This window comes from Saprolegnia parasitica, assembly GCF_000151545.1.
Source record: "Saprolegnia parasitica CBS 223.65 unplaced genomic scaffold supercont2.1, whole genome shotgun sequence".
NCBI lineage: Eukaryota > Oomycota > Saprolegniomycetes > Saprolegniales > Saprolegniaceae > Saprolegnia > Saprolegnia parasitica.
The window spans coordinates 611,683-635,609 of NW_012156395.1; the positions used below are offsets into that span (position 1 = coordinate 611,683).

Sequence of the window (23,927 nt, forward strand, 5' to 3'; positions counted from 1 at the left end):
CTTGAGCTGAGCCTACGTGCACAAAGAACAGCGTTTGCATGCTAATACATGCCTCCGTCACCTCATCGTGCCCGAGGGACTGGTTGAACACATCTCCTTATTCCCAACCACCCGAGCCCGGCGCTTTGATGCGCCAGAGTACCCTTGAACCCTGCAAACCCCGTTGGGGTAATCCACGGGATGACAACCAATGGGGCCAACCCCTTTGGACCATCTGTTCTGTGTGCATTTACCTACCAGTAGGCGGTTCGCTTGACGATGCATAAACGTGGGCACGGCGCACGTGCGGCAACACGACAGTGGGTGCGAAAGCACTGGCGTAGTCGTAGTATGCTTTGACCACGCAAGTTCTATTATTACGATGGATGGGACGCTCACCACGCGAGCCGAAGGCCGTCGTACGCCATCTCGACGCCGAGCTGCTTGGCAGCAACAAACTCGGCGAGCATCGGCGGTGGGCTGTGGTAGTTGAACTGGTGACTCATGCCTGTGAGGTAGCTCTGCTTGGGCCTGAGCACCGCGATGGTCTCGAGCGCTTGGATCAGATTCATGTGCGTGCCATGAAACTGCTCGGGGTGGAGCGCGTCGATGAAGAGGACGTCGATGGGTGCTGCCTGCAAGACGGCCATGGCGTCGTCGCTGATCGCGCTCAGATCCGAGAGGTACGCGATGCGCTTCCCGACTTCGGCGCCGAAGATGAAGCCGCTCGCAACGTAGTCCTTGCCGTGCCAGAGCGGCAGCGCCTGGATGCGCACGCCGCGCCCGACCTCGAACGTCTCAAAGTCTTCGAACAGCTGCCACTGCAACTGCGCCGTCCAGCGGCCTCCGGTATGCTGGGACTGGAACAAGTATGAAAACTTGGCCTCGACCTCGTCCTTGGTGCGCTGGTGGCAGTGGATACCGAGCGGCTTGAGCGCCTTGGTCTCGGCGTCGATCTGCTGCACGTCGCGAAGGTCGTCGAGGCCAAAGCACGCGTCGGCGTGGCCATGCGTCAAGACGACAGCGTCGATCGCAAACGGACTGTGCTGCGGGTGTGCACGCAGGAGGCTGTCCCGGAACGTCTTGCCGCAGTCGATGAGCACGGTTTGGCCCAAGAGGCGTACGAGGAGACTCGGGTTGTTGCGCCGGTTCTTGGACACGGGGTTCGCGAGCGCTTCGGGGCACACGGGGCACGCCGGGTTGGTCACGAGGCAGCGCACGACAGGCACGGACGACGACGGCCCACTGCCGAGGACGACGATCTCGAGCTCTGGCATCGTTGCGGGCGTGGTCGAGAAGGCGCGGGACAGGCGGCGCAGCATGCACCTGCTTGATCGTCGCACGAATATTGATTGCGCTCGCGCTCCGATTTCGGGTCCATGTCAGGCGCAGAATAGAGTGTGCAATATGCATTTGGCATACAGCGATCGAGTAAATTGTAATTACATACGAATATCGAGTCTATAATATGCAAACGACCTGTGCTCTGCATGTCCCCACGAAGCTCAGCGTCGATTGGCCTCGAGGATAAAAACACGCCGTTTAAAGTGAATAGCTGGACTATCATGCATCGCACAAGTACATGCGGCCTTGGTGGCTACGGTTCAATGTGCCCTGCACTGCATGGTACTGATATGCCGGGGTCTCGAAGAGGAAGGTACCATAAAGAGTGCCGCATAGCGCCGTACCGTTGGGTGACAATAGACGAAGGATTGCAGTCGGACCGCATATTTCCGCACGACGTAGCCAATCACAATGGAGTTTTGGCGCTCGTTCCGTATTTTACGCGATCGCGACCGTTCAAACCTACAGTTGCTAGCCACAGGTATGGAGATCATCTTCCTCGGGACAGGGACGTCGACGGGCGTCCCGTCGATGCAATGTCTTCTCAGCGGTAAGAACTGCGCCGTGTGCCACCACGCCCACGCGGTGCCGGGCTCCAAGAACCGGCGCAACAACCCGAGCCTCCTTGTGCGCTACGGCGGCCGGAACGTGCTCATCGACTGCGGCAAGACGTTCCGCGACAGCATCCTCAAGGTCTTCCCGGCGAAGAACATTGTGTCGCTGGATGCGATCGTCCTCACGCATGGCCACGCCGACGCGTGCTTGGGCATGGACGACCTCCGCGAGCTGCAAGTGTTCCAGTCGACGCGCTGCGCCGAGACGGGCGAAGACAAGAAGATCGCGAACGAGCCCATGTACGTGCACTGTCACGCACGCACCAAGGCCGAGGTCGGGCCCAAGTTTGACTACCTTATGCTCAAGCCATCGGAAGCCGAAGCGATCACGTACCGCTGGACGGCCAAGCTCGACTGGAAGCTCTTCGAGGACCTTGACTCGTTCATCGCAGCGGGCGTCACGTTCACGGCGCTGCCGGTTGCGCACGGAAAAGGGTACCTTTGCAGCGGGTTCGAGTTTGGCGCAGACGTGGGTGCGCGCTTTGTGTATCTCTCGGACCTCCACGAGCTCCCGGACGCGACGCGGGCGCACCTTCTCGCCAACCCTTCGCCCATTGACGTGCTCGTCATTGACGCCATCTACTTGCACGATGTGCATGGCGCGCACCTCAATCTGCCGCAGGCGATTGAGATTGCCAAGCTTTTGCGGCCCAAGAAGACGTACCTTGTGGGCATGAGCCACGAGTTCGACTACGACGTGCACAATAGCACGATCCACGCCGACATGCTACGCGACGCCAACCTCGACGTCGAGATGGCATACGACGGCCTCGAAGTCGTGCTTGGCCACGCCTAGCGTCGCTTGTAGAGAAACTTTGTGCGATGAAAATGCGTGTTGGGATTTTCTCCTTCTACTGGTCGACGTGGGTCAGCTAGCGTCTACTACAGCCGATAGAGCTTAGGCTGATGTGGTTGGCGGGTGGCGAAGCATGTCGATGGCCTCGATGCCGTCTTCAGTGTAGAGCTCGGACGACTGTACAAAGCCGAGCGACGAATAGAACGGTGCCAAGCGGGCTTGGGCGTTGAGGAGGATTGGAGTGTTGGGCCACGAGTGGTCGCACGCTTCAATGGCTTTGGTCATGAGGGCTTTGCCGACGCCCGACCCGCGATGCGCAGGCGCGGTCACGACGCGGCTAATGACCGCGTGCACCTGCGTCGGGCTCTTCGTGCCAGGCCCGAGCAGCCGCGCATATGCTGCGACCGTGTGGTCGTCTTCGGCGGTGCCGATGAGGTGCAGACACGTCGGCGCCTTGTCGACGTTGTCCGCGTCCAAGTAGGCGCATCGCTGCTCGACGACAAAGACGGCGCAGCGGACGTGAAGAATGTCGTAGAGCGTGGTCGCCGAGAGCTTGGCGAACGGCTTGCACACCCAGTTGATGGCCGTCATGGCGTTTAGTCCGAATTGAGCGCTGGGCGCTCGACCACAAATACGTTCGGCACCATTCGACGCTCGTCTTGGATCTATGCCACCCACGCCACCTGCAGCCACCACCTGCAGCCACGCCACCTGGACGATCCAGCAGGGAGGATGATGACACCCCCGACGTGCACTCTGGCCTGCCCGATGAGTGTCCTTTATTTTTAGCCAATCAGCAATGGCGATACTCTGACCGTGGTCATTTTCAAATTGGCCATGGTGCACCGCTGGGTCTGCAAGCCGTTCGCAGAGCTCTCAGCCTCGCAGCTCTACGACATGCTGGCCGTGCGCTGCGAGGTCTTTATCGTCGAGCAAAAGTGCGCCTACTTGGACGCGGACAACGTCGACAAGCTCCCGACCGTCTACCACTTGGCCGCGCTGACCGACGACGGCGCCGTCATGGCCTACGCCCGCCTCCTCGGCCCTGGCACAAAGGGTGCGTCGCAGCAGCTGCCCATGATTGGGCGTGTTCTCACGTCGCCCAAGCACCGCGGTGGCGGTCTTGGGAAGCAGCTCATGCAGGAAGCGATCGCCGAGTGCTCGCGGCGATGGCCGGACAAAGGCATTGAGATTAGCGCTCAAGTGTACCTCGAAGCCTTTTACAAGTCGCTCGGCTTTGCGGTCACGTCCGAACCGTACGACGACGATGGCATCATGCACATGGACATGATCCGTCCGCCGTCGCACTAGCTGCTTCGAGACATGTAGCAGTCGTAAATGCATTCCATGTACGTTTACAGCACACGAGTTGACGTCCATGAACCTCTGTTGCTCTCGCGAGATGCATAGATACCGTGCGAGTATGCAGGCGCCGCGACTGGTTTGAACTGCTTGGTGGTGCACGTGTGATGGTGTCCGGACATGAGGAGCTTCCCCAAGAAGGTCCTTCGCGCTGGACTCTTCCCTGCTGGTCATCAACCCCGAAACATGCTTGCAAACCCACGTCCAATTCGCCGGCGTCGGTGACGCCACATGCATCGTACGTGTGGAATGCATGTCATGACAGAGATTGAAAATGCTGGCGGTCTCTCGAGCGTCGCGCAAGCCAAAATAACCTTGAAGCCAAGTCCTCGAAGTTCAACACCAAACTTCGAGGGCACGCTGATGTGCATTTCGAAAAAGCCTCCGACAAGTGCAAACTGCCATGGTGGACAACGGTCTCACGGGCGGCAACTTGGACGCACTTCTCTCGCAGCACGCGGCTGGTATCGCAGAGCTCAAGGCGCTCGTCAAGGACGTCCTGACGCCCGCGCACGACGACGTCTGGCTGCTGCGGTTCCTCCTTAGCAACGGCAGCCCGGCCGCGAGCGAGGAACCAGTCCGGTTCACGATCCAATGGCGGGCCGAGCGCAAGGACGCACTCGAGCGCGTCAAGCAAGGCGGAAGGCGCCGTACTTTGCTGAAGTGAGCAAGTACCAAGTACGTTTCTCGAATGCGAATGTGCTTGCTTGGTGGTAATGGTAGGACCGTCGTCCTAGGTGGTGGGCGACCACAAGTTCACGACGCTGGGCGAGCCGATCTTTTACGTGCGCATTGGCCTCTGCAACCCACGCGCGCTCATGGACAATGTCTCGTACGACGCGGTGGTCGAGAACATGATGCTGTCGCGCGAAGCCACGATGGTGTACCTGGACGCCAAGTCGCGCGAGACACGGACGCTGCTCAAGGCCATTACGATCTTGGACTTTAACGGCTTCTCGCTGCTCCGGGGCAACGACGCGCGCTTCTCCAAAGTCCTTGGTGACACGAGCAAGCTCTCGGAGAAGATGTACCCGCAGGTGCTCGGCCGCACCATCTTTGTCAACACGCCCGCGATCTTTTCGTTTTGCTTTCGCCTCGTCAAGCCGCTCATGAGCGCCCGCGCAGTCGCCAAGATGGTATTCTGCCCCGGCGGCAAGCAGCTGAGCGACTGCCCGTATGTTGCCAAATACTTGAGGCTCTCGGACCTCCCGACGTTCCTTGGTGGCCAGTGCACCTGCGACGGAGGTGGCTGCATCGGCGGCATCCCCAACTCGCAGACGACGCCGCTCACCAGCGTCGACGACGACGGCCTCGCCTCCATGACGGTCGCCGCGCGCTCAGTGCAGTCGCTTGATATTGCCATCAAGAAAGGACGCGTCTTCGAGTACACGCTCGGAGTGCCCGGGAAGCGCGTGGAAGTGAGCGTCGCGTTCAAGAGCACCGAAGACGGCAAGGCGATCGACATCTTTCCAAAGCAATTCCTCGATAACACAAGTGGGCTCGTCGACGGCGTGTGGCCTGCGCCGGCGGACGGCGTTGTCACCGTCGTGTTTGATGCCAACGATGCCGTCTTCCGCGGGCGTCAAGTCCAGTACAAGGTCGAGGTCGTCGACGACCCCAACGATGCCTAAGGCGCACCATTAGTCGATGCGTTCTATATCACAATCATGCCACTCGCCCTTCTTCGTTTCTGCAACCAGAACTGAGCGCCTGAGAGTTCCCGCCTTGCTTCATTGCGTCGTGATCCCACTTTGCACGATGACGTGATCCGATATCGAAGTTCGAAGCCTTCTATATTTTTTGGATTCTCGTCGACGATGATGACCGATGGCACGTCCGGCGGCGACTTGGACGCACTCTTGGCGGCCCGTGCTAGCGAGCTCGACACACTCAAGGCGCTGGTAGGCGACGTCCTTACGCCTGTGCACGACGACGTCTGGCTGCTGCGGTACCTCCTTAGCAATGAGACGCCGGCCGCGTGCGAAGCCCCGATCCGGTTCACGATTCAGTGGCGGGCCGCGCGGGCCGACACGATTGCCGCGCTGCACGCTGGCGCCAAGCCCGCGCTTTATGCCGAGATTGAAAAGTACTTGGTGCGCGAACCTGAGAAAGTACTTTGGCGCATCATGGTTGGCGATCCTAGGTGGCTGGCGACCACAAGTTGACGTGTCTCGGCGAACCGCTCGTGATCGTGCGCATTGGCCTATGCAACAGCAAGGCACTCATGAACAACGTCGCGCACGAGAATGTGGTCGAGTACATGATGCTGGCACGGGAGGCGACGATGGTGTACCTGGACGCCAAGTCGCGCGAGACGCGGACGCTGCTCAAGGCCATCACGATCTTGGACTTTTGCGGGTTTTCGCTGCTCCGGGGCCACGACGCACGCTTCTCGCGCGTCCAGGGTGAGTGCAGCAAGCTCTCGGAGCAAATGTACCCGCAGCTTCTCGGCCGAACCATCTTTGTCAACACACCGGCGATCTTTTCGTGGGTCTTTAAGCTTCTCAAACCGCTCCTGAGCGAACGAACGATCGCCAAGATGGTCATCTGCCCCGGCGGCAAGCAACTGAGCGACTGCCCGTACGTCTCGACGTACTTGAAGCTCTCGGACCTCCCGACGTTCCTTGGTGGCCAGTGCACTTGCGACGGGCGCGGCTGCATCGGCGGTATCCCCAATTCGCAGACGACGCCGCTCACCAGCGTCGACGACGACGGCCTTGCCTCCATGACGCTGGCACCGCGCTCGACGCAATCAATCGAGCGCTCAATTGCCACCGGGTGCGTATTCGAGTATACCCTCGGTGTCCCCGGCAAGCGGGTTCTCGTGAGCGTCAGCTTTACAGGTCGGGACACATCGACGGTGCTACCGATTCTGCCGGCGCAATTTCTCGACCAAGCGACCGGGTGCATCGATGGCGTGTGGTCCTCGCCCTCGGACGGCGTGATCACGATCCGCTTTGATGCCAACGACGCCGTCTTCCGCAGCCGCGACGTGCAGTACAAGGTCGACGTTGTCGCGTCGTCGTTCTGAATTTTGGTTTCCACCAGAAGTGGACTGATGTTACCACTTTGTTTTGGGGCGATTCCTATCGTGCTATTTTAGACTAGAGAAAAAGAAAGATCGAAACGTGTTCAAGCCCGTGCAAAACGAGCATCGTGGCAACAGCTAGCGTGTCGGCCAATCACCGTCCTTTCTGGGCGTAAAACGCTCGTTCATTGGTGGATTCGCATGACACGCAAGTTACCGTCTATTTGTGGTACTTCAACTCAGACAACCGCCGAGAAAGGCCGAGCTAGGATCAGTTGGGAAGCGCCGCCCGATGAAAACTGCGTACGTGCTATGCACGTGGCTCCTGCACATTCCATGCGTGGTGGTGTGTAGAGCAAAGGTGCGACCGGCGTTGGCCCGCCGTCTCTGCGGCTTCTTCCAGCAACCACCACGAAGCGACGGTGGCTCCAAGAGCCAAGAGCCCATTGACGCTCACAGCGGCGTCCGCATCGAGATGACTGGTCGCAAGCGACCCGCGTCGTCGATTGCTGTGCCAGGTAGACGACATGTCGATGCACACGCCATCACCAAGAAATGGTCTAGCGAGCTTCAAGTTCAACTTGGAGCTAGGGGCGCGCGCGGGGGCCGGTGTCATTGTGGCGTCGATCTTTCAGACCGCGTACACGGGCCCGGCAAATGGCGATGCGGCGTACCCCCAGCTCTACTACTTCTTCCCGTCCTGGTACATTCTGGGCGGCGTGAGCTACATTGCGATCGCGATGATCTTCTCGCTCGGCACCAACGTGGGGTCGACGATCCGCGAGACGTTCCAAGAGACGCTCGGCGTGGTCATTGCATTTGTGTTCAACATTGTCGTCTTTGCGTGCTTTACGCCGCGCGTGTACCACTCGGCCGACGACGGTACGCGCGTTGAACTATTGCATCTGTCCTATTGAGCACTCGGCTAGTCGCAAACAGTCTGGTTGACGGCACGCTCGTGCGGATCGAGCACGCGTTTAACGGCATCCCCTACTACGTGACGCCGGCTGATTTTTACACCATGCTGCCGTGCATCATTCTGTTTACGATTGCGATCGTCATGACGCCACTGGTATAGTTTATCATGCTAAATCGGTGGCCTTTAGAAGAATATGATAGGAAACCATCACCAAGAAGCTTGCAGTCGGCAACAACATCTACTTTGCGTTGACGCTCATCAACCCCAACAACCCGAATGACAACGCGCACCTCAAGCCCTACAACGACCCGATGCTCGCCACGTCCAACATCTTTCGAAACCTGTTCGTGTACCTGCTACTCGGCGTCCTTGGCGGCCTCATTGCGCTCGTCGTGATGCTGCTCCCTTACCCCATCTTGTACACCATTCTTTTTGTCTCAACACCCATGTATTGATATTGATCTTTGGAAATAGTGCGATCCGCCGACTGCGCGCCGAGATTCAGTCGGCGACCACGGTCCTCGCCGAGCTTCTGCATTTGATGGTTGACGCCTACTGCTTTCGGCGCCAGACAAGCCAGCACACGACCCGCGTTGCCTTTGAAGTCAGTCGAAGATTGGCCGACGCCGAAGCCAAGCAGGCGCGCATGGAGGCGCTGCTTGACGACGTGTGGTGGGAGCAGAGCGTCGGCCTGCACTTTCTCTTCCCGATCCGAACATCGATTATCAAGCCGTTTCTGGGCCTCTACGCGAATCTCCTCGACGACCTCCGTGCTATGAGCGACGCTGTGCAAAATGGACGCCACGGCACCTTCCATTCTCTGGTCGTATCGCACGTGCCTAAGGACGTCTACCTCGTTCAGACGAAATCCGTGCGGGCGCTTGACGCGATCGCATCCGACATTCTGGGCAATGCCCGAGGTATTATGAATCCATTTCTTTGGATGCTGCGTATGCATTATGCACGCGTAGTGCTGTCGACGGACGCGGTGGACGAGGTGCGGACGGCCATGACGGCGCTCTTGCAAGCGGCGCATGCAGCCCACGTGGAGTGCTGCGAGGCCGCCACGTCAAGCGACATTGAGGACGCGATGACGTGCTACCTTTTTCTTTTTGCGCTCGAGTCGTACTGCGAGACGCTCTGCACCTTTCCACGCGCGTTTAACCAGCTCCAGCACAACACCGTACCACCACCGATCTTCGGACCGACGACGATACAACGATGAGGAGTAGGGACTCCGTGCGTGGAAGTTTCTACAGCGCTGGTGCCGTCGCATGCTCGACCCGACGCAGTACACCAAGCAGAACTTCCAGATCGGTATCAAGGTCGCTTGCGCTGTCGTGTCGGGCAGTGTCTTTGCCGTGTACGTCTTTGGGTTCTCGCCGACGGCAGCGTCGGCGCTCGCCTACCTCTGGGGCAGTCACGTTGGTACCGACGTGCCTTGTGCTGGGGTCTGTGGCGAGCTATCGGTTTTTTCTTGTAGGGGGCTCGTTCAGTCGGACGGCCAACCGCGTCGGGGGCGCCGTCGCCGGCAGCATTGTGCCGTCCGTGTGCCTCTTCCTCATTTGCAGCTACGGGTGCACTTCGTCGACGACGGCCACGATTCTGCTCGATAGCGTCATGTTTGTGTGGGTGACCATGTCCATGTACATTAGCCTCCAAAACCATGCGTGGTCCTATGCAGGGTTTGTCTCGGCGTACGTCTCCAGCGGCGTCTTCCTCAACGGCTGCAGCTGCGGTGCGACTATTGTTGCGCCCATCTCGTCCTACGCCAATTTGGCCCAAGTGTCGCTTGGCATCGTCTTCTTCATCCTCATCGAATGGCTCCTCTTTCCGCAAAGTGCGACGGCGCTTCTTCGCAGCAACATCTTGACGCAATTGCAGCTGCTCCAAACAGCCTTCCACACGCTCTTCGAGGGCACCGTGGCAGCCAATGGGGACGTCCCAACGCTCGTGACCATCGAAGAGATCGTGATGAAAACGCTGCCATCGCTCCTTCTTGCTACACCGGGTCTGCTCACCGAGGCGCAGTACGAGCCACGGCTTTGGCGCCCTCCGTTTCCAATCACCAAGTTTGCGGCCGTCTGTGACGGCGTGAAGCGACTCCAGCACCATACGCGCGTCATGTTCAAGCTCGCAAAATGGTTCCAGCGCCGTCGCCACTCGGTGCAGCGACGGCTCTCGGTGGACGCCAGCGACTTGCGCCGGCGGTCGACGGTCATGCAGCGCGCGTCCGCGCCGCCGACGATGGCGTGGACGTTCTCGACGACCGAGCTCGGCGCTGCCATCCACGATACGTTCGCGTCGCTGGAAACCGTCTTCGGCGATGCCTTTGCGTTGGCCGACGCGGATCGGGTCGCGCACTTTTTGCAGATGAAAGAGGCGTTCCGGCGCGCCGATGTCGACGGCAACGGCGTCCTTGATGTGGCCGAAGTCGAGCGCGTCCTCCGTGCGCTCTGGGGCCACGACGCGGTGCAGCTCGACGATCTCGTGCGATCGTTTATGGCCCTTGTGGACAAGGACAAGAGCGGCGCGGTGTCGTGCCAAGAGTTTATGGATGCAATCGACGACGGCCTCGTGCTGCGGGGTCCGTCTCGGCCGAGTCTGCACCCGCAAGAGCTCGTCGACCTCGACGACGTCGCTCTCACGGATACGGCGCAGAGTATGCGAACGGCGTACACGGCATGGCTCTTGCAAGACCGGCGGTTTGAAATGGTTTCGATGGACGAGCTGCTCTTGCTCAACGGTCTCATGGGGTGCGTCAGCGGGATCGCCGTCGAGCTGCAGCGCCTTGCCGATGTCTCGGCCCAGTAGTCCAACTCCAATATTTATATATTCTCAATAGACGGTTGCTCAGGCTTGATCGCGCGTCCCATCATGCGCTCACTTTGATGGCTCCAGTAGGGTTGGGTCTTTAACGTAGGGGTAGGTTTCGCTCGTGCAGACAAAGGGGCCTTCAAATTCGAGGACGGCAACGACGAGCGGGTCGATCGATTTATATGATGTCTACCTGCAGGAATTGCTAGACGGGTTTGCGCTGTCAGCGAGCAATGCAGAAGCACGCTTGCATACGACGTGCACGGACATGGCGCGCATAGACATGTACGCATCGTCTTCTTGTCTCTTTTTTGAAGAGCCCACTTTGCTGTCCAGCCTTCGTCTCAAATCCCTCATGTTTCATGCAACATGTCTGATCTCGGAAGAATGGGGTTGTGCAATTGAATGGTATTACAGTGTGGAATACAGGTCGTCGCCCTGTGGCAATTAGGTCGCGACTACTGCTGGACCGTCATTTCCTCGAGGAGCGCGAGGTTGCGCGCGATGCCCGAGACGCCGCTGATGAGGCAGTTGAGGAGGAGGAGCTCTTCCATCGACACCTTTTCGTAGCGCTGCTTCTCCATGAGCCACTCGGCGTACGACGCGCGCATCGTCTTGGCAATATCGACGAGCGAGAACGAGTCGACGTTGAGCATGTCGTGGGACCGCGTCATCGGCGACATCATCTTGGCCGGCGACGACTGCTGCCGCGCGAGCTTCTCGACGTTGACGCTCACGTCGTCTTCGGTGATGGCCGGGAGCGCGACCGGCCGCGACTTGTGTTGGAAGACCTCGACTTCGAGCTTGAGGCCGTGCTCCAGAGCTTCCATAAACTCCTCGAACGACACCTTGCCGCTCTTGTCCTTGTCGACAATGTCCATGAATTCGGCCACGTAGTCGTCAATCTCGTCGATCTTCATCGCGCCCGACTGCTGGAAGATGTGCTCGAGCATCGTCTTGACCTCGTCAGCGTCAATCTCGCCCGAGCAGTCGGTGTCGGCGAGCCGGAAGGCTTCCTTCATCTGCATGAAGAGCGCGGTCTGGTCGGCGTCGGCGTACCGAAAGTCCTCGCCAAAGAGCGAGTGCAGCGTATCAAACGTGTCGTGGATCGCAGCGCCGAGCTCCTTGGTGGAGAAGGCCCACGCTTCCTTGTTTGTCACGACGTGCTCTGTGTTGATGGACGCGCGGATGATCTCGTCGAGCTTGAGCTTTTTCTCGAGGACTTCGCCGTCGGCCGCCTTTTGCGCCTTTCGGAACTGGAACCACGACACGAGCTTGTACAAGATGAGCGAGTTGTTGAGGAGGCGTTGGCAGCAGTCGAGCACGGCTTCGTACTTTTGGTAGCTGAACGCTGGCTTCCACAGCAGCGGTTCGAACGACGCTTCGCGCAAGAGAGACACTTGCTCGGTGATGAGCGCTGGCACTTGCTTGGTGACGATCTTGCGCACCTCGTCCATCTTGTCTTCGTCAATCGACCCGTTTGCGCTCAGATTTTGCTCAAAGAGCGTCGTGAACGCGGTCTGGACCAGCTTCATTTGCTTCTGCACGTTCTCGCGCAAGAGACTGATCGCTGACTGAGGGCAAAAACAGAGCTCGACGAAGATGAAGAGGATGATGCCCAGCGACATTTGGCACAGGTTCGAATACGACGAAATCGGCGTGATGCTGTCTTTGGAGCAGTCGCAGCCCTTGAGGAGGACGCCGGCGGCCACGTAGGCGGCGACGAGGCCCGCGTACGCCTCGTACCCGCCCTTCCACTTGATGTACATGGAGAACGTGACCCAGACGAAGAGAATGATGTTGGTGAGGAAGACGACGAGCGTGTGGTCGATGCAGCCGTACGAGCAAATGAAGAAGAGGAAGACAGACGGAATGATCGAGCCGGCGACGACGCCACCGACGCGGTTGACCGTGACACTGAACGAGCCGCCTAGGAAAACGGAACGCGTGTTAAGTATGGTCATTCTGTTGAGGGAAAGCGTCGTACCGATGCGGTTGCCCATGACGTACGCAACGGTCGACGCCGTCGTGGCCGAGTAGCCAAAGACGTAGACCGAGAAGAAGCAGCCGGCGAGAATCGCAAACCAGATCTTGAGCGCGTTCTGAAACTTGATTTTTGTGTACTTGGAGCTGTCAAAGTACGAGAGCACCGTGTTCTTGAAGAACTTCTTCATGCGCGAGCCCTAATCCATGCCATCTTGAGTCTCTAGTCGATCAATCTATCGCAATGATGTACCGTCTTGTGGTCCTTGGTGTTGTACGTCTCTTCAAACTCGACGAGCGTCGTGCAAAACGACTGCAATGAGAAGAGGAAGAGGTTGAGCGGGATGTTGCCCTCGACGTCCGTCACGGTCGGCTTCTCGCGCTGGTAGATCTTGTTTTGTGTCTTCTGGAAGTCGAGAAGCAGCTTCTCCATTTGACGCTCGAGGTCCCGAATCTCCGTCAGCTCGAGCTCTACAGATTCGAGTTGAGTACATATGACGTGGTCGTGTCGAGATGAATCAGCGGACGCACTCTTGTTGTTGGTGTGGATCTTGTCGGAAATTTCGTTGAGGACGGCGGTTGCCCGGAGCTGGATCATGTACACGTCCTTCTGCAGCTTCTTCATAAAGGACGTGTGAAGCCGCTCGTAGCGCTCGAGCTGGATCGCTTGGTTCATCGCGCGGAGGTTGTCGATGAGCGAAGCATAGAGCTCAATGTACGTCTTGGTGACCGACGTCCGAAACTCGAGGGCGTAATGCAAGCCGACGCTCTGCTCCCACCACACGTCGTTGAGGAGTGCGGTCATGGTGTCCTTCTTCGCATGCGCCAAGTCAAACTTGCGCTTGAGTTTGAGTTTGAGAAAGTTCATGTGGTCGACGTCCTTGTTCTTGAAGCAGTACGAGTCGACGATCATGTTGAGGAGGTCCTGGACCGTGTCGGCCGCCGATTGGTTCTTTTTGGAGCCGTCGGATCGCACTACACATGTCGCAGCATGAGTATCCTTGATAAGATGGACAAGTTGTCATCGTCGCGTACAAAATCGGGTATGGCACCCAGAGCACGAAAAGCGCAATGCACGCGCCAAGGACGCCGAGAAGCATGTAGACGGCGAGGTTCTTGAGGATGTTGGAGGTCGAGTAGTACGGGTCGTTGAGGCCCTTGAGCTTGCTCGGGTCGATAAAGTCATTGGGACTCGCGAGCGTCAGCGAGAAATACAAGTTGTTGCCGATCGCGAATTTTTTCGTGTTGTTTTCCTGAAAACACGATCTTTTTGAGCATTTCCAACATTGAAAAAATTATGGAAAAATACCACAGGGATGATGAGCATGACGAGCGTGAACACCATGATGAACGGCAGGATCGTGTAAAAGTCGTTCTGGTGCACGTAGTACGGGGTGCCACTGAACGCCTTCTCGATCTTGGTCATCTTGCCATCGTCGACGGCTTTGTTGGCTAGGGGTAGGGTAAGACCCCGGTCGTCTGCATGGGGTCGTACCTTCGGCCAAGCTCGTAAAGAGCTCGGGCTGGAACACCGAGAAGATCGCAAGGTTGTAGAGAAACGCGACGCCGACGCCGGAAATCTGCTGGTAGATCTCGCGCACGGTCGAGCCAATGTTCTTGCCGCACGAGAAAATGGTCGCCGTCGCCACGTATGAGAGACCGCCGAGGATATACCACTCGGGGAAGAAATACCACTGCTTGACATGCAGCGGCGCCGGTGCCACGATGATCGAGTCGTTCACCGAGACAGGGCGCGTGCTCAGGTTGAGGCCGTTGCCTGGGGCCTTGGGGTTGGTCGACGCCGTCGTTAGCACCATGGACGCAATCATGACGCCGACCGCCGTCCGCAGCGCCAGCCCGAGGTTGAACTTGAAATCGGCTAGAGAGAACCATGAGCACGAGCGGTGATCGATGCCATGGTCGTACGTCGAAAGCGGTTGCTCGCACCGACCGCGCGTTCTTGGCCCATGTTGATCTTGAGCTTTCCGAACGCGTCGTCCCGCGCGGACCGGCTCGCGCGGCTCATGCGCGACTCGCGGCGCCCGCCGAGGCTCGCCTTGCTCGGCATCGAGTCGCGCGTGACAATGCTGATGGGCGGCAGCATGCCGTTGTTGCTCTCGTGGCGGCTAAGGTTGCGATTGCGCAACGTCGAGTCCTCGCTGCCACGCCTACACCGGCGTTTATTACGACGCACGTCCTCGTCGATCGCACATACCCTTCGACGGGCGTCGCCAGCACGTGGTACTTGGAGGGACTGTCCATGAGGCACCTCCTAGCCGCCGCCATGAGCCATCGATCGGGCGAGCGTGTTCTACCTTGGTTCACGCCACGATTCAAATGCGGAAATGGAAATCACCACCGAGTTACGTCGACAGATGCTGGGCGGCCAGATGCTTTCCTGCGGCTAATCGCACGCAACGCTCCGCACACCAAAACTCTCTTCCGTGCCTCTTGTTTCATGTACTGCGACCGCGCATATGAGCGTCGGTCTCAGATACATATCGCTCGTCTTAGACAGGCGGCGCGACGACGACGAGCAAACGCAGTGCCAACGGTTCCGACAAATTGCGTGCGTCTAGCCTCCTCGAGCGCACCCACTACCATACATAGCCCTAGAGCTGGTTGTTGTGAGTCACTCGGGCCGCTGTGCCCCGGGGCTCGCCTTGTATGCGATTGGCGCTTCCATACAAAGAGCAAGTGTGTTTCCGAAACCTGACAGCGCCGTGTCACGCGACCAAAGTGCACTTGTTGAAGCTCCTTGGACTTCAAGGTCGATGTGCAACGCTTCGACGGGCGAGTCGCAGGCCTCGTGTTTACCTCGAATGGGTGTGCTCTGGACGGACGAGCCATTAGTACGTGGAGGCTGTCGGCGCCGCCTGCGAAACGCCGGGCCTAGACGGGCACCTCTTGTCCCTGAGGCGGCCAGAGGAGGACGGGCCAGAGACGCGGGGTGGACGAGGATCGGAACGTGCCACATCCATGCAACGACGCCATGGACTCGAAGGCCGGCGACGCCGTCCACTCTGTCGTACGGTAGGCAAGCCACGTATTTTCAAAAGGGTTTTGCAATGTGTTAGCGCACAAGCTTGTGGCTCGCGGACGGCGCGAGCTTCTTTGGGTTGGCGTCCAGCGTCAAGAGCGCTGTAATCGCTGCGACCCGCGCTTTCGACACGAACGGCTGCATCTGCCACGAGGCGACGTACAAGAGCGCTGCGTTGTGGCCGGCGCAGTCGAGCACGTCGTGGACGAGGAGCGTCTTCGCCACGAGCTCGGCCTCGTACATGTGCAGCAGCTCGCGCATGTAGGCTTCTAGAAATTGCAGTAGTATCATGGCGCCAGGAACAAGGTTACCAGATTGAAATGGCGAAAGCGTCGCGCTCGGATCAGGATCGACTTGAACGAGTTCGATCGACGGCATGGCCTCGTATGCGCAAAGGTGGCGCATGCGCCCCACCATCTCGGCCTACCCGTGCTGCTAAGCACCAGAAGCGAGGAGCGTACATGCGTCTACCAAGCGATCGATGAGCTGCGTAAGGTTGCGCTGGACAAAATGCGCCTCGCGCTGCAGCTAGAGAGGCGACCAGTCAAGCTACAGTCTAAAAAGTCTCTATGGGCAGACCAACCTTGTGGCGCAGCTCAGTGTGCAGGCCCGTGGCCTCGGCCAGCACGCCCCAGGACTCGCCATCCGCGTACGTTTCCTTCTGGAGGGCGTTGGCGATCTGCGTGAGCCGACCAGTACCCTCGGCGATCGCTACGTCCCACTCGGTTTGGAGCTCCTTGAAGACCGTGAGGCGCGTCCGGCGGCGCTGCATGGTGGGGCGGCGACTCAGAACGATATGATTGGCTGAAATGCAATCCCATCCTGAGTTTGATTGGTTCAAGTGTCCTGGACGGCATGCGACGAGGCGATCACGCCAAACGGCACTCGGCCACACGATTGGCCAAAATACCGCATTGCGGTCGTCACCGATTGGTTTAAACTCCGATGACATCGCAGTGCCATCGGCCATGCTGATTGGCTGAAATATATCGAGCATCAACGTGCGGTGGGTGAAAAACCTTTTCCACGTGGAAATCCTAATCCTAGTGCGAGGACAGGTGCCGTATTTGGTGCCAAGATCACTCGGGATCGCGTGTGCGTCATAGCAGCAAAATGTCGACTGGCGGCGTCCCCTGGTGGGGTTCTACGTTTACGAGGCGCCAATTTCCCGCGCTTGCGATTGTCGCAGGAATGCAAAGTTGTCCTTACATCGCTTTTACATGGAAGAGAGACCTTTCTTCCGTGTTCAGCCCATGGCGACACGCAAGACTAGAAAGATGCCCGAGCGCAGTGTAATCACTGTGATGACAACGGGCAAGAGAGAACGAGCCGACTCATTATTGCTGGATCGAGCCATGAGGGTTGACACCAAACGCACGTGGATTTGTAATCGATTGCCAAGGGCAACTGGGTTTGTAAACCTTAAACTAGGACCTTTGGACCGAATTGGATCGTGAGATTCGGCATTCGACCGCACTTCAAGGCGCTGTCCCACTCTAGCCATCATCACCGCACCAGCGTACCCAGGTCACCGTTTTATTCACGCGCTAATTGGCTCCTTGAGGTGAAATGACCTGCTTTACCACCAATCCACATCGCCCAAGTCCGAAGTTCGCACCTCGTGGCGATCCAAGCGAAGTACGAAGTTCAAGTCGGGGATGGACCCTTTTGTTTCATTTTCATTTTCAGCGGACAAGAAGGATTCGAATGGCGAAGCGTATCAAAGTGGCCTCCAACCGCGGTCCGTGGCATGCAAGCCACCGCGGAAGATGACATCCTGTATATGTAGACGTGTGCATTGTGGGCATTGCGCGGACGCCCATGGGGTCGCTCAACGGCGCGCTCGCGAGCAAGACCGCCGTCGAGCTTGGGGCGATTGCCATCAAAGGTAGTACCGTCGACTTGCATCGCACGGCTGGCGCTGACCGAGACGCATGCTACAGCGGCAGTCGAGCGCAGTGGCATTCGCGCTGAAGACGTCGATGAAGTATTTATGGGCCACGTGCTCTCGGCCAACGCCGGTCAAGCTCCTGCCCGACAAGCCGCGATCAAGGCGGGTCTCCCCGAGAGCGTGCCCTGCACGGCCATCAACAAGGTCTGCGCATCGGGCATGAAGGGTATGCCAACGCGTTTCGATGAAAACGACTCATCTCGTGCATGCAGCGGTGGCGTTTGCGAGCCAGGCCATCATGCTCGGCTTCCGCGACGTTGTCGTCGCGGGTGGTACGCGGCCCGACCCGACGATTCGATCCTCTCATGATAATCGTAGGCATGGAAAGCATGACGCACGCGCCTCACATGTCGGGGTCGCTCCGTGGCGGCGCTCGGTTTGGCGAAGTGTCGTTTGTCGATGCTGTCCAGCGGGTACGTCATGCAGTCGACATTGCAGACTCAAGGTCGCAACTCGTCTAGGACGGCTTGAACGACGCGTTTGATAATGTGCCCATGGGTAACTTTGCCGAGCTCTGCGCAGCGAAGTACAACTTGTCGCGTGCCGACCAAGATGCATATGCCGCCGAGTGCTACCGCAAGGCCATCGTACGTCTCTCCTCACATATTGCGTGCACATACCCATGGGTCGTTTGTCTAGACGGCCACGGAAACCGGCAAGTTCTTGGCTGAAATCGTGCCTGTGCCCGTCGTTCGCAAGCGCGGTAGCTTCGTCGCTTCGTACGGCGGGGCGCCTTAAACGAATGCATATAGGCGAAGCGCCCGTGCTCGTGGAGAAGGACGAAGAAGCGTTTGCACGGCCCGTGTCGCTCGCGTCGCTCGAGAAGCTGCGTCCGTGCTTTGATCCGCCGACGAGTGTCACGGCCGGAAACGCGTCGCCGATCAGCGACGGCGCCTCCGCGCTCGTCCTCATGAGCCGAGAAAAAGCGATCGCGCTTGGTGTCGAGGGCAAGATTCTGGCGGTCATCCGCGGCTTTGACGATGCGGCCCACGACCCGCGCTTCTTCACGACGGCGCCGTCGCTTGCGATTCCTAAGGTACTGCCGTCTTGGATGCCATCGGTGGATGATGATACACATGCTTTTCTCTTGTAGGCGCTGCAGCGGGCGGACGTCGGCCTTGACGAGATTGACTACTTTGAGCTCAACGAAGCGTTCTCGGCCGTCGCGCTGGCCAATTGCCAGATTCTGGGCCTCGACGCGGGCCGCGTCAACGTCTATGGTGGCGCGGTCGCCCTCGGCCATCCCCTCGGGTGCTCTGGCGCGCGCATCATTGCGACACTCTGCTCGGTGCTCCACCAAGAGAATGGCCGGTGCAGTCGATCCTATCCTATTTTTCATGCACCTCATGCATCCCACTCTTGCATAGGATCGGTGTGGCGGCCGTCTGCAATGGTGGCGGCGGTGCGTCGGCGGTCGTGCTGGAGCGCGTTGTCGCTTGACGCTGCCGCCTCTAAGCACAATCGTGTCGTTTGTCTTACATATCTAAACCTAAACCTATGCTACGCCGTCCTCGTCCCTGCCGCATGTATCCGATCGATCAAGGACCGCTACTCTCGAGCTTCGTGGCACCTGCGAGCGGTGTCGGCGTCATTGGCGTCTCGATGACGACGTGCTGCGTTGTGCGTACGACGTCAGGGATGCACCGGAACGCCACTTGGTAGGCGGCGTAGTGCTGGAAGAAGGTGCTCCCGAGGTACTCGACGATGCGCTGGACGTCGCTGGTCGAGAAGATGCCGACGTGCGTCGGTGGCAGCTCGACGCTGTGCTGCGTGAGCAACGTCGTGAGCTCGTGGTACGTCTCGGACAAGGTCGCTTCCGTCGTCGTCGCCGTCGTAAAGAGGCGGTGGACGACAAGAAGCATCAGCGCTGTCTTCTGCACGTCGGACGCGAACGCTTGCTTGCAAAACGCCAGCGCATAGTGGCAGAGGTCGACGTGCGCGCGGCTCCGCGCATTGGTCGCGTAGTGGTTCACGCCGAGGAGGCGCTGCAGCGTCGCCTGCGCGTCCGCCGTCGTCGCGGCAGATAGGAGCGCGGTGGTGTCGTCTTGGGAGAAGAGGCTGAAGACGAGCTCGTAGCCGGTCGGCGCCGGCGGCTTCTCGGGCTCGATCGGCACGGGCACGGCGACCTCCTTGGGCTCCTCCTTCTTGCCCATCGTGCGGTTTTACAGTGTAACGGAACCGTGGCGACGGCCACATCTGCCGCTGCCCATGCAGGCTGCTAAGCGGGCTCTCAAAGATGGCTCGCCAATGGAGCTAGCCAAGTGGGCCAGCCAAGTGGGCTATTGAAGAAGGCTACCCACCCAGTGGGCTGTAAATGATGGCGAGGAGACTAAGGCATGGGGTAATACACTTGAGCTCGTTACTCGACTAGCAACTTAGTGCGCGTAGAGGTCCGAGACGTCGGACGAGACCGTGTCGTTGGCGGTGATGCGGTGCACAAACTGCTCCGGGATCGGGCGCTCGATGTACTCTTCCGCGCCTTCGGCGACCGGGAAGGCGACGTTCATTTCGGACGACTTGGATGTGACGAGCTGGACGTCGCGGCCTTCGTACGAGAGGTACACGAGGCAGCCGTCCGTCTTGTCGATAGCGACCGAGGGCACCTTGCCCTTGCACTGCACCTGGACGTTCTTGCAGTTGACAATCTCGACCGACGAGACGGCGCTGTCAAAGATGAGCTTGGTCTTCGTGCACTTGTCGAGCGCGATCGTCTTGGCCTTGCCCTCGATGATGAGCGTCGCCTGGTTGCAGTTGAAGATGTACACTTGCTGCTTCAAGTTGACATCCGAGAGCGTAAACACGTCCTTTTGGTGCGCGACAAACCAGTTGCCGTTGCGGATCTCGCAGATCGGGTCCTTCTCGACCACCGGCGCCGGCGCCGCCTTGACCGGCGCGGCCTTGACCGGAGCCGCCACCGGCGCCGGGGCATCACCGCCCTTGTATTCCTGGCGCCACGTCTGCATGTCCTTCGTGACCGTGCGGAGACCCGCCGTCTTGCCGCCGCTCTGGTCGATCGACTTGATGCCCGCAAAGATCGAGTTCATGCCACCAGCAGCAGGCGCCGCGGGCTTGGCCGGGGCTGCCGCCGGGGCCGGGGCTTCGGCCGAGTAGTTGGCGACATCACCGCCCTGGGCGTTCCAGGTCACACCCGTCGTGTGGTGCTCCTTGACGTACGCCATGAGCTGCACGAGGAGCGTCTTGAAGGACGCGACAAACTCAATCTGGTCCGGGTTGGACGTCTTGAACTGGACACGGATCTTGTTGCCCCAAAAGTCGCCGCCGCCAATGTACGACTCGATAAAGGGCTTGGGCGCGGGCTCAACGCAGAGCCAGCCGAGGCTCTGGATACCTTCGTTGAGCATGTTCTGGTGGTTGGCAAACTCGCTGCGGTTGTCGCGGAGCTTGTTGATCTCCTTCATGCACTCCTGGATCGGCGCGAGGAGCGTCATGACAGGGCCGGCAGGCTTCTTCGAGACGCTCGCCGCCACGAGGTACGTGCGCTGGGCGTCGAACGCGCGCTTGACGATCTCGCCGTACTTTTCGACCTCGGCGCCGAGCTTGGTGCAGGCCGCGAGGAACGGCGCGAGATACGCAGCCGTGTATTCGTCGTAGGCTTCGATGCGCGGGGCCACGGCGACGGCCGCGGGCTTGGCAGGCGCCGCCGCCGCAGCGCGCGGGGACGCGGGCGAGCCGAGGCCCATCTTGGCCTCGACGGCGGCCAGGCGTTCCTGGAGGCGGTTGAGCATGTCTTGGAGGGGCTGGGTGGCGGCCATGTGGAAGGTGCAGGAAATGCCAAAGTGCGACGATCCGGGCGAAGGATGGGGATTCAATCTTAACCGGAGATTTCAACTGACGTTGTACGGCAATGTACGGCCGGCCGTACATGAGATCCACCAAAACGCAGACCTTGCTCAAGTGTCGAGCTTAGTAGAAGGCACCGCCACGGGTAAGCAATGCTACCCTCTATCCAGGGGTACTAGTATGTACCCCTGCCTCTATTGCTGTCATCGTTTGCAGAGAGGGGACACCATAAGCCCATACGAGTTAGAACCGAGCGGATTTCCCTCAATCCGCACTGTGGCTTGGGGTTCCAACGTTATTATACCGCAAGACGCCCTCATGTACTGCGTGATGCAGCTTCTCTTGGCCTCGGTTTCCATCTCGGCGTCCTCCGAGTGTCAAGTACGTGGCGGCGTAAGCGTACGGGCACGGGACTGTACGATGTACGTTTGCATAGATACGAGGCGAATGTACGAAGACAGTACACGACATACAATCCTCGCTGGTTCTTGCTTGAAGTTGGTCGACGCGAGCGGTGGTCGTCGTCTGGGACGATGGCGTCTGGCCCGTTTATCGCCGTCGCCTCGGCCTTCGCCAAGCAATTTGCACAGTGCCAAATCCCGTGGCTGAAGCGAGCGCTTGCTAATACGGCGCCGACTGTGACATGGTGGCGAGCAACTGAGCTCAAAGTTTGGCGTCTGCGACAGCTGCGACGACGATGAAGCACCTTGAGCAATGGGCGAGAGCACGCTCGCCGCCCGCGACGGCGCAGGGTCGAAGGAGACAGTCGCCTGGAGCGACATGGTGGAGCGGTGCGCGTCGACTGCCAAGTCTCCGAACGGCTAGCACTCGTGCAGGTAAACAGCATGCCATCGCATTGGCCGCGTACTCGTTCGAATCGCATCCAGGTAGCTCGGTGAGCTCTGGGCATAGTAGCAGTAGCATGGATCGCCCTAAGTCCTGGTGTGGTTGGTCGTCGACTCGGCCTTCTCTGACGTGGCGGACGCTGGCGTGTGTTGGCCCGTACGTTCGCGCGCACCACATGCGCGCGAACCTCCACAACACCCAGTATACAAACATCGAGTGTGCCTATTTTTAAGGATCTTTCATACAAACCCAAGGTATGTCCAGGAGGTTACCGTATTTATTTTTACAATTATAGCGTCGCCGTCGTATTTCCCCCGATGGCGACGCCCGAGGAGCAAAAGTTTCAGGTCTACAACCAGGCGCTCCTGCACGCGTCGACGTGCCGGCTGCCCGAATGCAGTAGCCACGACGGCCGGTGCCACAAGGTGCGCGCGTCCATCAACCACTTTAGCCAGTGCTACGCCAAGCGGCGCACGACGTCGCGCATCGACGAGATCGAAGAGTGCAAGCACTGCGGCAAGATCTTTGGCCTGCTCTGCTACCACGCCAAGGTGTGCATGGCCACCGACAAGTGCCAAGTGCACATGTGCGACTACCTCCGGCGAAAGATGGGCCAGCAAGCGGCTGCGGCGCGTGGCCCGGCGCCCGAGGCGTGGCCGATCGAGCGCCGGCTGGCACAGGCCGAGCAGGACCGGGTCCAGATCTTGGAGCTCCTGCGACACATTGTGAGGCAAAAGTACGCCAACGGCGACGAAATCCAGCCCTACTACCAGCAGTTCCTGCATTAACACGCCGCGTATAATATACAAACTGTTCGTGTTTATAAATACTGGTAGGACGCAATGTACATGTACGCAAATGTGCACAATCGGACAATAAATAAGTGACGCGACGACCAACGATCACTCGACCGCGCCCGTGTCGTCGTCTTCCAGCGCCAATGAGCTCAGCGCAAAGGTTGGTAAGCTGGGGACGACGGTCGCCAGCGGCGCGTCGTCTAATGTCAGCAGCGCATCCTCGGCGGCACGATAAGCTTTGAGTTGCGCCGCCATTGGTGACGGTGCAGCTCGTTGGGCTTCTAATTTGGTGTCGTTGGCCGCATCCGTGCTTTCTTCCGAGGCGACTGGCGCTTCATCGTTGGACTCGTTGGTAGGCACCACGACATCGTCGACGGGAGCGGCCTCGGGCTCGACCGCCGCCTCTTCGACCGGTTCTTGGACGACTTCTTGCGGGACGTCGTCCACTGGCGCGGCTTCCGGGGTGTCGTCGGCGGCCTGCGCATCTTGCTCAACCGCAGCAGGTTCCTGGACAATTGGCTCGTCCACAGGCTCCTGCGCAGCTTCAACGTCGGTGTCGTTGGCCGCATCCGTGCTTTCTTCCGAGGCGACTGGCGCTTCATCGTTGGACTCGTTGGTAGGCACCACGACATCGTCGACGGGAGCGGCCT

The 23,927-nt window shown here is 59.2% G+C and overlaps 14 protein-coding genes across 14 annotated transcripts; 7 read left to right on the forward strand and 7 right to left on the reverse strand.

Moving 5' to 3' along the window:
* Positions 1 to 300: 300 nt before the first annotated feature.
* Positions 301 to 1,330, reverse strand: SPRG_00249 (hypothetical protein). Its single transcript, XM_012338352.1, has one exon. The coding sequence runs from the start codon at positions 1,299 to 1,301 to the stop codon at positions 375 to 377; it is 927 nt and encodes a 308-aa protein (XP_012193742.1). The 5' UTR covers positions 1,302 to 1,330; the 3' UTR covers positions 301 to 374.
* Positions 1,331 to 1,767: 437 nt separating this feature from the next.
* SPRG_00250 (hypothetical protein) lies at positions 1,768 to 2,733 on the forward strand (the record flags this gene model as incomplete). The annotated part of the gene is made up of 1 exon (XM_012338353.1): positions 1,768 to 2,733. The coding sequence occupies exon 1, from the start codon at positions 1,807 to 1,809 to the stop codon at positions 2,731 to 2,733; it is 927 nt and encodes a 308-aa protein (XP_012193743.1). The 5' UTR covers positions 1,768 to 1,806.
* Positions 2,734 to 2,756: 23 nt separating this feature from the next.
* SPRG_00251 (hypothetical protein) lies at positions 2,757 to 3,392 on the reverse strand. Its single transcript, XM_012338354.1, has one exon. The coding sequence runs from the start codon at positions 3,322 to 3,324 to the stop codon at positions 2,836 to 2,838; it is 489 nt and encodes a 162-aa protein (XP_012193744.1). The 5' UTR covers positions 3,325 to 3,392; the 3' UTR covers positions 2,757 to 2,835.
* Positions 3,393 to 3,565: 173 nt separating this feature from the next.
* SPRG_00252 (hypothetical protein) lies at positions 3,566 to 4,127 on the forward strand. Its single transcript, XM_012338355.1, has one exon. The coding sequence runs from the start codon at positions 3,571 to 3,573 to the stop codon at positions 4,042 to 4,044; it is 474 nt and encodes a 157-aa protein (XP_012193745.1). The 5' UTR covers positions 3,566 to 3,570; the 3' UTR covers positions 4,045 to 4,127.
* Positions 4,128 to 4,476: 349 nt separating this feature from the next.
* Positions 4,477 to 5,774, forward strand: SPRG_00253 (hypothetical protein). The gene is made up of 2 exons (XM_012338356.1): positions 4,477 to 4,773; positions 4,833 to 5,774. Exons 1-2 carry the CDS (start codon positions 4,690 to 4,692, stop codon positions 5,724 to 5,726), a joined length of 978 nt encoding a protein of 325 aa, XP_012193746.1. The 5' UTR covers positions 4,477 to 4,689; the 3' UTR covers positions 5,727 to 5,774.
* Positions 5,775 to 5,915: 141 nt separating this feature from the next.
* On the forward strand, positions 5,916 to 7,126 carry SPRG_00254 (hypothetical protein; the record flags this gene model as incomplete). The annotated part of the gene is made up of 2 exons (XM_012338357.1): positions 5,916 to 6,188; positions 6,239 to 7,126. 2 exons carry the CDS (start codon positions 5,916 to 5,918, stop codon positions 7,124 to 7,126), a joined length of 1,161 nt encoding a protein of 386 aa, XP_012193747.1.
* A 472-nt stretch (positions 7,127 to 7,598) lies between these two features.
* Positions 7,599 to 10,899, forward strand: SPRG_00255 (hypothetical protein; the record flags this gene model as incomplete). Its single annotated transcript, XM_012338358.1, has 8 exons — positions 7,599 to 7,641; positions 7,688 to 8,005; positions 8,053 to 8,195; positions 8,243 to 8,460; positions 8,517 to 8,962; positions 9,014 to 9,225; positions 9,275 to 9,470; positions 9,526 to 10,899. The coding sequence occupies 8 exons, from the start codon at positions 7,599 to 7,601 to the stop codon at positions 10,854 to 10,856; spliced, it is 2,907 nt and encodes a 968-aa protein (XP_012193748.1). The 3' UTR covers positions 10,857 to 10,899.
* Positions 10,900 to 11,317: 418 nt separating this feature from the next.
* Positions 11,318 to 15,104, reverse strand: SPRG_00256 (hypothetical protein; the record flags this gene model as incomplete). Its single annotated transcript, XM_012338359.1, has 10 exons — positions 11,318 to 12,789; positions 12,847 to 13,042; positions 13,096 to 13,313; positions 13,374 to 13,817; positions 13,858 to 14,095; positions 14,152 to 14,285; positions 14,338 to 14,600; positions 14,643 to 14,721; positions 14,769 to 15,010; positions 15,058 to 15,104. The coding sequence occupies 10 exons, from the start codon at positions 15,102 to 15,104 to the stop codon at positions 11,318 to 11,320; spliced, it is 3,333 nt and encodes a 1,110-aa protein (XP_012193749.1).
* An 811-nt stretch (positions 15,105 to 15,915) lies between these two features.
* On the reverse strand, positions 15,916 to 16,678 carry SPRG_00257 (hypothetical protein; the record flags this gene model as incomplete). The annotated part of the gene is made up of 4 exons (XM_012338360.1): positions 16,466 to 16,678; positions 16,354 to 16,410; positions 16,194 to 16,305; positions 15,916 to 16,151 (listed from the first exon to the last, which is right to left on the reverse strand). The coding sequence occupies exons 1-4, from the start codon at positions 16,652 to 16,654 to the stop codon at positions 15,916 to 15,918; spliced, it is 594 nt and encodes a 197-aa protein (XP_012193750.1). The 5' UTR covers positions 16,655 to 16,678.
* Positions 16,679 to 17,562: 884 nt separating this feature from the next.
* SPRG_00258 (hypothetical protein) lies at positions 17,563 to 19,354 on the forward strand. The gene is made up of 10 exons (XM_012338361.1): positions 17,563 to 17,623; positions 17,672 to 17,770; positions 17,826 to 17,999; positions 18,046 to 18,105; positions 18,152 to 18,246; positions 18,295 to 18,420; positions 18,473 to 18,536; positions 18,586 to 18,869; positions 18,927 to 19,144; positions 19,201 to 19,354. Exons 1-10 carry the CDS (start codon positions 17,590 to 17,592, stop codon positions 19,271 to 19,273), a joined length of 1,227 nt encoding a protein of 408 aa, XP_012193751.1. The 5' UTR covers positions 17,563 to 17,589; the 3' UTR covers positions 19,274 to 19,354.
* Positions 19,274 to 19,986, reverse strand: SPRG_00259 (hypothetical protein; the record flags this gene model as incomplete). Its single annotated transcript, XM_012338362.1, has 1 exon — positions 19,274 to 19,986. One exon carries the CDS (start codon positions 19,984 to 19,986, stop codon positions 19,372 to 19,374), a length of 615 nt encoding a protein of 204 aa, XP_012193752.1. The 3' UTR covers positions 19,274 to 19,371.
* Positions 19,987 to 20,208: 222 nt separating this feature from the next.
* Positions 20,209 to 21,624, reverse strand: SPRG_00260 (hypothetical protein; the record flags this gene model as incomplete). The annotated part of the gene is made up of 1 exon (XM_012338363.1): positions 20,209 to 21,624. The coding sequence occupies exon 1, from the start codon at positions 21,604 to 21,606 to the stop codon at positions 20,209 to 20,211; it is 1,398 nt and encodes a 465-aa protein (XP_012193753.1). The 5' UTR covers positions 21,607 to 21,624.
* Positions 21,625 to 22,775: 1,151 nt separating this feature from the next.
* SPRG_00261 (hypothetical protein) lies at positions 22,776 to 23,299 on the forward strand. Its single transcript, XM_012338364.1, has one exon. It carries the CDS (start codon positions 22,798 to 22,800, stop codon positions 23,266 to 23,268), a length of 471 nt encoding a protein of 156 aa, XP_012193754.1. The 5' UTR covers positions 22,776 to 22,797; the 3' UTR covers positions 23,269 to 23,299.
* Positions 23,300 to 23,382: 83 nt separating this feature from the next.
* On the reverse strand, positions 23,383 to 23,877 carry SPRG_18783 (hypothetical protein; the record flags this gene model as incomplete). The annotated part of the gene is made up of 1 exon (XM_012338620.1): positions 23,383 to 23,877. A coding segment is annotated over one exon (495 nt), but the record flags the coding sequence as incomplete, so codon positions are not given.
* Positions 23,878 to 23,927: the final 50 nt, after the last annotated feature.